Consider the following 12,500-nt stretch of genomic DNA (forward strand, 5'->3'; position numbering starts at 1 on the left):
CCTCTCCACCCCTACCTCTCTCTACCTCTCCACCTTTACCTCTCTCTACCTCTCCACCCCTACCTCTCTCTACCTCTCCACCTTTACCTCTCTCTACCTCTCCACCCCTACCCCTCTCTACCTCTCCATCCCTACCCCTCTCTACCTCTCCACCCCTACCCCTCTCTACCTCTCCACCCCTACCCCTCTCTACCTCTCCACCCCTACCCCTCTCTACCTCTCCACCCCTACCTCTCTCTACCTCTCTCTCTCTACCTCTCCATCCCTACCCCTCTCTACCTCTCCATCCCTACCCCTCTCTACCTCTCCACCCCTACCCCTCTCTACCTCTCCACCCCTACCTCTCTCTACCTCTCCACCCTACCCCTCTCTACCTCTCTCTACCTCTCTCTACCTCTCCACCCCTACCCCTCTCTACCTCTCCACCCCTACCTCTCTCTACCTCTCCACCCCTACCTCTCTCTACCTCTCCACCCCTACCCCTCTCTACCTCTCCACCCCTACCTCTCTCTACCTCTCCACCCCTACCTCTCTCTACCTCTCTCTACCTCTCCACCCCTACCCCTCTCTACCTCTCCACCCCTACCCCTCTCTACCTCTCCACCCCTACCCCTCTCTACCTCTCCACCCCTACCTCTCTCTACCTCTCCACCCCTACCTCTCTCTACCTCTCCACCCCTACCTCTCTCTACCTCTCTCTACCTCTCCACCCCTACCTCTCTCTACCTCTCCACCCCTACCTCTCTCTACCGCTCCACCCCTACCTCTCTCTACCTCTCCACCCCTACCCCTCTCTACCTCTCCACCCCTACCTCTCTCTACCTCTCCACCCCTACCCCTCTCTACCTCTCCACCCCTACCTCTCTCTACCTCTCCACCCCTACCTCTCTCTACCTCTCTCTACCTCTCCACCCCTACCTCTCTCTACCTCTCCACCCCTACCTCTCTCTACCTCTCCACCCCTACCTCTCTCTACCTCTCCACCCCTACCCCTCTCTACCTCTCCACCCCTACCTCTCTCTACCTCTCCACCCCTACCCCTCTCTACCTCTCCACCCCTACCTCTCTCTACCTCTCCACCCCTACCCCTCTCTACCTCTCCACCCCTACCCCTCTCTACCTCTCCACCCCTACCTCTCTCTACCCCTCTCTACCTCTCCACCCCTACCTCTCTCTACCTCTCCACCCCTACCTCTCTCTACCTCTCCACCCCTACCCCTCTCTACCTCTCCACCCCTACCTCTCTCTACCCCTCTCTACCTCTCCACCTCTACCTCTCTCTACCTCTCCACCCCTACCTCTCTCTACCTCTCCACCCCTACCTCTCTCTACCTCTCCACCCCTACCTCTCTACCTCTCCACCCCTACCTCTCTTTCTCTCCAGTATTAGATTAAAAGGGGATGCCAGGGAACCTTCAACCTCTCCCCTACTTCTGTGAGGGAGGGTGAGAGAGGGGGAGTGGGAAAAGGGGGGTAAGAGAGAGAGATATTGACATAGTGAAAGAGAGAGAGGAAAATGGAGAGAGAGAGAGGGACGTATAAGTTATTTATAATGTGGCACCCGCGTCAAAAGTGAAATTTGTTCTGTCAGGAGAGGATGTGTTTGTTCGATCCCCTGGACAGGAAGTCTCCGATAGTGGCGTCCACAGTGTCATGACCTTTCCTAACCTCTGAGGTCACTACTCCTGGCCACATGAAAGAGCCTGAACCCCCTGGGGGACACACAACCACACACTCCACTTCCCAAACACGTCCGTTGCCCCTTCTGGAGAGTCCAAAAATGAATTTCCATGAGTTGGGGGTCTAGAGATGGATTGGTGTGTGTGCGTGTTCAGAATACACATCTGATGAAATCCTGTGGACTAAATGCCCTTCTTTCCTTTTCTGTCTCTCTCCCCCCCCTCAGCTGTATGCCCAGGTCTTCACCCCCCTCCTCCTCCTCCTCTTCCATGGTAACAGAGGAGCCCCTTCCGGACCCCCCCGCTGGGACCAGGGAGGTTGAGGAGGAGGAGGAGGAGCCTAACACACATGGCCAGGCCCCCAAACCAGTCAGGACGGACCCCGGCAAGGTCCCCAAGTGGCTCAAACTGCCAGGTACACTACTGATCAGACCTAACTGTTGAAGGGTTAAAGGGAGAGTCCACCCTAAAAGGACCTACTGTTACCTAACTGATAAAGGTAGCATCAGCAATTTGCCGTCATTGTTAAAGGCAGAGTTCAACTCCAAAATGAGTGTGACAGATGGGCATCCTCTAATTCCACCAGGGCGGCAGGTAGCCTCGAGGTAAGAGCGTTGCGCCAGTAGCCAAAAAGTCGCTGGTTCAAATCCTGGAGCAGACACGATGAAAAATGTGCCGTTGTGCCCCTGAGCAAGGCAGGATATGTTAGGATATGCAACAAACACATTTTCAATTAACACAATTACACACTACTACACACTACAAGTGTAAAATAGGACAAATATAAGCACCTACCAAATTATTATTATTATTATTATTATTATTATTATTATTATTATTATTATTTTAAAGGGAGAGTTCATCCTAAAATTAATGGATTGGCAATTCCTACTTCATCTGTTCTGTCTTCTATTTTATTTGACATTGTAGCTTTCCCTCTTCAGCATGCTAACCCTGTTTACACTGACATAGAAAGGGGTACAAAGGCACTAGGGCTGCATGATTCATCGAATTCAGATCCAAATTGACATGTGCAATATCCATATCGCAAGAGGCTGCGATTTTCTCCTTTCTTTGACACTCAGTTAATACAACAACTAGACTACGGTACCTCCTCCAATGAGATGCTCTAGACTCTGTTCATTCACACTCTACATGCACAGAGGATGCTGACCAATCACAAGCGGGCTCTCTGCATGGCATGCACATGCTGGCCGATGCTGGTGAGGAGAGAAAGGGCTTTACCAAAGACAGTAGAGTGTGAGAAACTCTGTGGCTTTACCTCAGTGTCGGAAACATGAGTGCTGCTAGTGCTAACGAGAACGACGATTTGGTGCCAAAGAAGGACGCATCTTCAGTGGTATGGCAGTATTTCAGCGCATCTTCAGTGGTGTGGCAGTATTTCAGCACATCTTCAGTGGTGTGGCAGTATTTCAGCGCGTCTTCAGTGGTATGGCAGTATTTCAGCGCGTCTTCAGTGGTATGGCAGTATTTCAGCGCGTCTTCAGTGGTATGGCAGTATTTCAGCGCATCTTCAGTGGTGTGGCAGTATTTCAGCACATCTTCAGTGGTGTGGCAGTATTTCAGCGCATCTTCAGTGGTATGGCAGTATTTCAGCACATCTTCAGTGGTATGGCAGTATTTCAGCGCATCTTCAGTGGTATGGCAGTATTTTAGCGCATCTTCAGTGGTATGGCAGTATTTCAGCGCATCTTCAGTGGTATGGCAGTATTTCAGCGCATCTTCAGTGGTATGGCAGTATTTCAGCACATCTTCAGTGGTATGGCAGTATTTCAGCGCATCTTCAGTGGTGTGGCAGTATTTCAGCGCATCTTCAGTGGTATGGCAGTATTTCAGCGCATCTTCAGTGGTATGGCAGTATTTCAGCGCATCTTCAGTGGTATGGCAGTATTTCAGCGCATCTTCAGTGGTATGGCAGTATTTCAGCGCATCTTCAGTGGTATGGCAGTATTTCAGCGCGTCTTCAGTGGTATGGCAGTATTTCAGCGCATCTTCAGTGGTATGGCAGTATTTCAGCGCATCTTCAGTGGTATGGCAGTATTTCAGCGCATCTTCAGTGGTATGGCAGTATTTCAGCGCATCTTCAGTGGTATGGCAGTATTTCAGCGCATCTTCAGTGGTATGGCAGTATTTCAGCGCATCTTCAGTGGTATGGCAGTATTTCAGCGCATCTTCAGTGGTATGGCAGTATTTCAGCGCATCTTCAGTGGTATGGCAGTATTTCAGCACATCTTCAGTGGTATGGCAGTATTTCAGCGCATCTTCAGTGGTGTGGCAGTATTTCAGCGCATCTTCAGTGGTATGGCAGTATTTCAGCGCATCTTCAGTGGTATGGCAGTATTTCAGCGCATCTTCAGTGGTATGGCAGTATTTCAGCGCATCTTCAGTGGTATGGCAGTATTTCAGCGCATCTTCAGTGGTATGGCAGTATTTCAGCGCGTCTTCAGTGGTATGGCAGTATTTCAGCGCATCTTCAGTGGTATGGCAGTATTTCAGCGCATCTTCAGTGGTATGGCAGTATTTCAGCGCATCTTCAGTGGTATGGCAGTATTTCAGCGCATCTTCAGTGGTATGGCAGTATTTCAGCGCATCTTCAGTGGTGTGGCAGTATTTCAGCGCATCTTCAGTGGTGTGGCAGTATTTCAGCGCATCTTCAGTGGTATGGCAGTATTTCAGCGCATCTTCAGTGGTATGGCAGTATTTCAGCGCATCTTCAGTGGTATGGCAGTATTTCAGCGCATCTTCAGTGGTATGGCAGTATTTCAGCGCATCTTCAGTGGTATGGCAGTATTTCAGCACATCTTCAGTGGTATGGCAGTATTTCAGCGCATCTTCAGTGGTGTGGCAGTATTTCAGCGCATCTTCAGTGGTGTGGCAGTATTTCAGCACATCTTCAGTGGTATGGCAGTATTTCAGCACATCTTCAGTGGTATGGCAGTATTTCAGCACATCTTCAGTGGTATGGCAGTATTTCGGCTACAGGCAAACCCGATGTCAACCAAATGCATGTGTTGTGCAAAAAGTGCCTCAGAGTTGTAGCGACAACAAGCGTCAACACAACAAATGGATTCAATCATTAGAAGAATATCTCCTACTTTACGATGATAGAACACCCGACAGCAACAACGCCCCTCAGCCACAACCAGCCACCTACGTTAAACAGGCATTGATTGCCGATGCGTTTTCAAGTGCAACAACCTACGAAAAAAACATCCCGCAGACACATAGAAATCACAGAGGCTATCAGCTGTCACAAAGCCAAAGTAATGATTCCTATTTACACAGTCAGCAAAGACGGCTTCAAGAAGACAAATAAACACTATTTCTCCAAAGTCGCCATCCCAAAACTGTAGAACAAAATCAAGGGAGAAGTTGAAACATGACGCGTTGAATGACTGGACCAGACTCCAACGTTTCGGTAGGCTACGTGCTACATGTTTTTAAGGCACTTTGACTCATTTCAATTCTAATAATGATTCAGCCTACTTATTTCATTTGGTTTTGTATTCAGTTAGCACAGTATGTATGAATTCATATCATCTCATTGTAGAAGTGATGTTCTCTACCCCTGACACTTGTTTTAACCATGTCTGATGGAATTACCAAGTGTTTGAAAAACGCAATTCATAATCGCAATATCTTGCCATAAAAATCACAATTTGACATTTTTGGTCTAAATCCTACAGCCCCAAAAGGCACCCACCCTGTTTACAAGCTTTGATCGATTGCAGTGTTTGCCACATTCCTTCTTACACACACACACACACACATACACACACACTATACTCCGAGGGCCCTCTTTAAAACCACAGTCAATAGGAAGTGTTGTAAGGAAAACATCAGATGAGTCAAAAGATAAGGATGCTGTTCGGGGGGAACGGTACACACACACACACCCACCACACACACACACATTTATTAGTTCAGGATGGTTTCTCCTCCAAGTCCCCTCCACCCCCAGGGGACCTCTGCTGACACGCAGCCCCAGTCAGAGTGCCCCGTTCTGGGCCACATGAAACACGGCAGGCCCCTGTGGTCTGGAGCTCCGGAGCCTAGGGTTGCTCTGTTGTGGTGGAGCTGGTGGTCGCGGTGCTAAAGTTGTTTTGGTTGTGTTTTTCTGTTTTGTTTGTGGGAAGGATGGTCTCGCTAGTTGTTTTAGTGTTTTATGGTGGCATGCGAGCTGTTGCTGGCATCCTGCTCTCTTTATCGAAGAAGGGGAGCGAGGGAGAGGGAGAGAGAATATTGTGGAGGGACACACACTGTGTAGCTTTCAGTGAGACGTGGTCTGTCTGTCTCCCTCTGTCTGCCTGTCTCCCTCTCTGTCTGCCTGTCTCCCTCTCTGTCTGCATGTCTCTCTCTGTCTGCATGTCTCCCTCTGTCTGCCTGTCTCCCTCTCTCCCTGCCTGTCTCCCTCTCTGCCTGCCTGTCTCCCTCTCTGTCTGTCTCCCTCTCTGTCTTTCTGCCTGTCTCCCTCTCTCCCTGCCTGTCTCCCTCTATTTCTGTCTGTCTGGTTGTCTGTCTCCCTGTCTATCTGGTTGTCTGTCTGTCTCCCTGTCTATCTGGTTGTCTGTCTGTCTCCCTGTCTATCTGGTTGGTTGTCTGTCTGTCTCCCTGTCTATCTGGTCTATCTGGTTGTCTGTCTGTCTATCTGGTTGTCTGTCTGTCTATCTGGTTGTCTGTCTGCCTCCCTGGTTGTCTGTAGATCATTATATCAGTTACCCTGATGTGTTCTTTATTCAACACCAGATTCAGTCCAGAACTCTTCCAGATGCTTCCAGACCTGGAATTCTATTCTTCACTCATCACCATCTTGAGCTAAACCAGGACACCCCCCCCCCCCCCCCCCCCAGTCTATCCCTCTCCATCATAGTGGTCTGTGGTTTCACATATCTTATTGGAAGTGATGTGCCAAAGTGTGTGTGTGTGTTGAGAAGTCAAGAGATTAATGTGTGTTTGTGCCAGTATAATTCAAATTCTGGTTTATCTCAAGATGGTGATGAGTCTGAATAGACAGACAAACAGAATTCCAGGTCTGGAGACGTCTGTTAACACTTTGATATCCAAGCAAGCTTCTTTCTTAACAGTGTATAACGGGTTATAGGCCAAGCAGTTTTTCTGACTGAAAGTCAATATCAAAAGATGCTGATCAAGGAAAACGAATTTCTTTGGACATTGTTCATGGTCGTTAAGACTTTTTTGTCTCAATAAAGTTTGATTAGATCCAACTGTAACTTCCTCTGATATTATGTTTTATTGTCTCCAGGTAAGAAATGAGGATTGTGATCAGATGACTACGGCTACCATAGAGGGACATGCAGAACAGAGCGGACGCCCAAACACACTGTTCCGCCTACCTTTAACATGAAATTCCAGGCTCAAAGTGGATTGTGATGTATTTAAACCCATTGTGAATCCAGAATGCACTTAAAATAGTTTTACAGGAGTTCGAAAACATGAAACAAATGAATAAACACATAGAATAATCTCCATTGCCAATATGTGGTTGTGTGTTTTCTCTCTGTGTTGATATGAACAGCTTGAACAGTGCTTAGAACAGAATAAGGTCTATTTTATTGGTACCTTTCTAATGTAACAGGCTATTTATTATCATATTAGTTTCTCTCCACACACACCCACTCGTTGGAAGTCGTGCCAGAGACTGTCTCTGCTGTTCATGCTCCATGTATTAGCTACCTGGATTCAGACTGCATTCTTTATTCCAGAGAATAGAGAGAGCGGGAGGGGAGGGGACCTCCTGTCCCATCCACTAGCTCTCTGCTTAACGTTCAGGCAGCTTGGCTGACGTTTCTTACTGTCTCCCCCCGGTACATTGGGACAGACAGGTATTGAGTTTGGCAGGTTCTACCATGTTTGACGGGATACGCTGCGGTGTAGCAAAGCGAGCATGCCGATCGTGGCCCGGTCTGGTTCAATTAAATCACAGTGTTGACATGCTACACCCTTTGATGTCTGGGGTTCAAAGGTGACACTAGTGACTGGTAGAGGGAGAATCTCAAATGCATATTCCTTGAGTCCTCTCTCCTCGCCGCCTCCTCAAAACCCGTTGGATGAGAAAGTTTGAGGCCCCTCCCTTCTGACCTTCTCCAATGGGTTTTGAGAAGGAGGCGAGGAGCGGAAGGACGCAAGGAATATGCGATTGAGATTCTCCCAGAGTCGCCACCTTCTCCTGAAGTCAGTCTCCACCGTAGATTGTAATTGCCTGGCTACCCAGACTCCTTGCTCCGGCCAAACGCCAGGCCACGCCCACAGACGTTAGTTTCTTCTCCTCAATGAGTCTGGATTTGAGTACCTCCCCGACCCTTCACCGAACACCAACACATTCAGGTCCTTCTGATTGGTCCAGAAACTGATGGGTTGGGCCAGAGCCAGAACACGTGGGTAAAGCGGCGGTTTGAAAATGTGTCATTGGCTTTGATACGCTGATTGGTTAGAGATGATCCAATCACTGATGACTTTGTTTTGTACAATGCCCCTCGTCACCACAAACAACATCGATGATGGCAGTCTCAGGCTAAAGTATGAAGCGAATGACAGAGCAGAGGAAGAATTTCGTGTCGTCAGGCTAGGATTTTACGGCACAGGATTGGTGTAAGCGTTAACTAGAGGGACTGTCCATCAATGTAAAATCCATGTCAGGCGGTGTGCAATCCATGTCAGGCGGTGCACGCTTTGGCAGAACGGTGGAGAATCGGGACTTGGGTAGGTAGCAGGCCTTCATCTGGGCTACATCTCAACAGCACCCCACTCCACCCCCTCTTTTACGCTGCTGCTACTCTGTTTATTATCTATGCATAGTCACTTTAACTCTACCCACATGTACATATTACCTCAATTACCTCGACTAACCTGTGCCCCCGCACATTGACTCTGTACCGGTATCTCCTGTATATAGCCCCCCTACTGTTATTTTATTTAACTGCTGCTCTTTAACTATTTTTTACTTAACACTTTTTTTCTTAAAACTGCATTGTTGGTTAAGGTCTTGTAAGTAAGCATTTCACTGTAAGGTCTATACACCTGTTGTATTCAGCGCATGTGGCAAATACAATTTGATTTGATTCTCCTTGGCTCTGGAGAGGTGAAGCCAAATTCAATAGGAGAGGACATTTTAGATGAGAGAGGGAGAGAGAGAGACTGAAAATATTTGGTATGGGTCCTCAGATCCTCAAAGTTTTACAGCTGCACCATCGAGAGCATCCTGACTGGTTTCATCACCGCTTGGTACGGCAACTGCTCGGCAGCCGACCGCAAGGCGCTGCAGAGGGTAGTGCGTACGGCCCAGTACATCACTGGGGCCAAGCTTCCTGCCATCCAGGACCTCTATACAAGGCGGTGTCAGAGAAAGGCCCTAAAAATGGTCAAAGACTCCAGCCAACCTAGTCATAGACTGTTCTCACTGCTACCACATGGCAAGCGGTACCGGAGCGCAAAGTCTAGGTCTAAAATGCTCCTGAACAGCTTCTACCCCCAAGCCATTAGACTGCTAAACAGTTAATCAAATGGCTACCCGGACTATTTGCATTGACCCCCTTTTTTACGCTGCTGCTACTCACTGTTTATTATCTATGCATAGTCACTTTACCCCTATCTACATGTACATATTATCTCAATTACCTCGACTAACCAGTACCCCCTGTATATGGCCTCATTATTTGTATTTTATTGTTACTTTTTTTCATACTTTATTTAAATGTGTATTTTGTTAGCAAACATTTTCTTACTTAAAAAAAATTCTGCATTGTTGGTTAAGGGCTTGTCGGTAAGCATTTCACTGTAAGGTCTATACGAATTTGCGAGGGCACTAGAACAGTCTGCAGCACCCGGCCTCACCCTACTAGAATCTGAAGTCAAATGTCTACTGTTTGTTGATGATCTGGTGCTTCTGTCACCAACCAAGGAGGGCCTACAGCAGCACCTAGATCTTCTGCACAGATTCTGTCAGACCTGGGCCCTGACAGTAAATCTCAGTAAGACAAAAATAATGGTGTTCCAAAAAAGGTCCAGTTGCCAGGACCACGAATACAAATTCCATCTAGACACCGTTGCCCTAGAGCACACAAAAAACTATACATACCTCGGCCTAAACATCAGCGCCACGGGTAACTTCCCCAAAGCTGTGAACGATATGAGAGACAAGGCAAGAAGGGCCTTCTATGCCATCAAAAGGAACATAAAATTCTACATACCAATTAGGATCTGGCTAAAAATACTTGAATCAGTTATAGAACCCATTGCCCTTTATGGTTGTGAGGTCTGGGGTCCACTCACCAACCAAGAATTCACAAAATGGGACAAATACCAAATTGAGACTCTGCATGCAGAATTCTGCAAAAATATCCTCAGTGTACAACGAAAAACACCTAATAATGCATGCAGAGCAGAATTAGGCTGATACCCCCTAATTATCAAAATCCAGAAAAGAGCCGTTAAATTCTATAACCACATAAAAGGAAGCGATTCCCAAATCTTCCATAACAAAGCCATCACCTACAAAGAGATGAACTTGGAGAAGAGTCCCCTAAGTAAGCTGGTCCTGGGGCTCTGTTCACAAACACAAACAGACCCCACAGAGCCCCAGCATCTGGACACAGAATGGGTAGTTGAGGAGAGGTGTGAGTCATGGGGAGAGGCGCGCGACTGGCTGTCACCTTCCTCTTGGGTGTGACAACTATCATTTAGCTTAAGAGGCACGCTCACACGAAGTTGAAAACAGATACACAGCCGGGGGAAATGTCCGGCTTCTGAATAAACAAATGGAGGGTCTGTCCTGGCGATCAATTATGAAATAAAAGTTCTAAAAGGTGTTAATTTCCTAATGTGAGGACCTTTTTATAGCCTAATCTAGGCAACCCAGAACGGAAATATCGCGCCAGGAGAGATTATTTATAGGTTTGTAACGTTTTTCACTTGTTGCTATGTTGACGTCCTAAAGATCAAAGGGAACAAGCGTGTGGGCATCGTTTATAATAAACAACCCGGACAGGAGGGGGCGTGCGGTGTACGTGTTGTTGGTATTACTATCCTTGTGGGGACCAGAAGTCCTCACAATAATACTAAAACAAGAAACATTCTGACATTTGGGGACATTTCGCCAGTCCCCACAAGGAAAAGGGCTGTTTCAGGTTTAGGGGTTAAGGTTAGATTTTGAATGGGAATCAATTGTTTGGTCCCCACAAGGATAGTAAAACAAACGTGTGTGTGTGTGTGAAGCTCACGCCCCTCAAAGCACCAGCCCACGATAACGATTGGTTTGGGGGAAAGAAAAGGGTGGAACGTTTGAATAAAATCCCTCTGGTGCTTGCCTTGTAGAAAAGTATGAATGTAACTTCGACCAGGACAGCAGCAGCAAGTGTTGCCATCTGTCTTATCAGCGCTGGAGAAAACCGTTGAAAACCGTTGGATAACTCAAGAAATAGAAGGGGGATGCAAGCACTTTTTGGTGAATTTTTCATTACTAAAATTAACTTGATTTTTATTTTTATCCGCATTTTTAAATGATACGAGTGACTTCAAGGTAGTATTTTTCTATTTTTTTATTGTTTAATATAGACTATATTTTTATTGCAATTACATTGTTGTTGTTTTCTAAAGGAAAGCAATGAATGGGATTGAATGCGAATGGCGCACCACACCGAAACATGATTTAATTGTTTTACGCGTTCTAGCTTGAAGGCATTTTAGATTAGTCTGACAGCCCACATCCGAGCTCTGGAACACCTAATTCTTCTGTCGATAACACACTGATGCCAAGTGGAACTCTTTCTCTCTGTTGATATTTTACTCTCTTTTGCAATTCATCCATTGCAACTTTTTCATTTAGCTCACCAGACCAGACGCACTCTTGTTTCGTTTTTACACCAAGGAACTATTTAATCGTTTTTTCCCCCTGAAAGGTTTTTGAAATGACTAGCCAAAGTATTGAGAGGAGTAGCCCTATAGGGACTCTCTCGTTGCTGCGTTCCGCTTTGCTGTTGGGTCTTCTTCACATTGGAGCACCAGAGGCGAGGAGGCTACGGGGCAGCCGCGCGCAACACCGGAGAGACTCGGCCATGCCGTCCCCACCGTTAACGTACAGGGACCGTGTAGTAGAGGGGACCGGAGCCGGTGAGAGCTTCCCGTTAGACTTCACGGCCGTCGAGGGGAACATGGACAACTTTATGACCCAAATTAAAAACCTGGCGCAGTCACTGTACCCGTGTTCGGCGCAGAAGCTGGACCAGGACATGAGGCTGCACTTCTTGGACAATTCCTCTGTGACGTGTAACGATGGATCACCAGCTGGGTAAGTGGAAAAGTTTAAAGTCTGAATTGGCCTGAATTAAAGTCGCCTAAACTTCACTTTTCAACATACCACAAGTAGCCTAAACTCACATGAAAATCACATACTTTTGTTGTGCGTATTGGCTTTGACACATCTTTCCAGTTGTCTATCAGACGCAATGGTTGAGTGAAAGCCAGTCCATCTATCACCACCACAACAACTTTTCCTGCCCTTCATGTCACTCCGGATGTGACCGAAATGGATAAAAACGAAAAAGATCAGAGGACGGGCGCTCTCTGAGATCTATGTCGGAGCTCAAGAGAGCGAGAGCCCGGACCGCGAGATCAGATGCATGCCTCTCATCAATGGAACGTTTGACAAAAGGAATTTTGCGGAGGGAGAGCAAGCGAGGCCACAGTGAAAAGAATGCCTTTCATGTACAGCGGGCGACAGGCAAACAATGTATAGCTTTAGTGGTGGTTGGTTGTATATTTAGTGGCGTTTATTTGCGTCACAGG

General features: G+C 47.2%; 1 protein-coding gene across 1 annotated transcript in view; it reads left to right on the forward strand.

Moving 5' to 3' along the window:
• Nucleotides 1-11,623: 11,623 nt before the first annotated feature.
• The window catches only part of LOC311125590 (palmitoleoyl-protein carboxylesterase notum1a-like), a gene marked incomplete at both ends in the record, with an annotated part of 11,347 nt that continues 10,470 nt past the window's right edge, over nt 11,624-12,500 (forward strand). The window contains one exon of the mRNA XM_084199614.1: nt 11,624-12,003. Within this exon, the coding sequence (XP_084055740.1) occupies nt 11,624-12,003 (380 nt within the window). The remainder of the gene's footprint in view (nt 12,004-12,500) is intronic.

This window comes from Coregonus lavaretus, assembly GCF_964263955.1.
Source record: "Coregonus lavaretus genome assembly, contig: HAP1_SCAFFOLD_1801, whole genome shotgun sequence".
NCBI lineage: Eukaryota > Metazoa > Chordata > Actinopteri > Salmoniformes > Salmonidae > Coregonus > Coregonus lavaretus.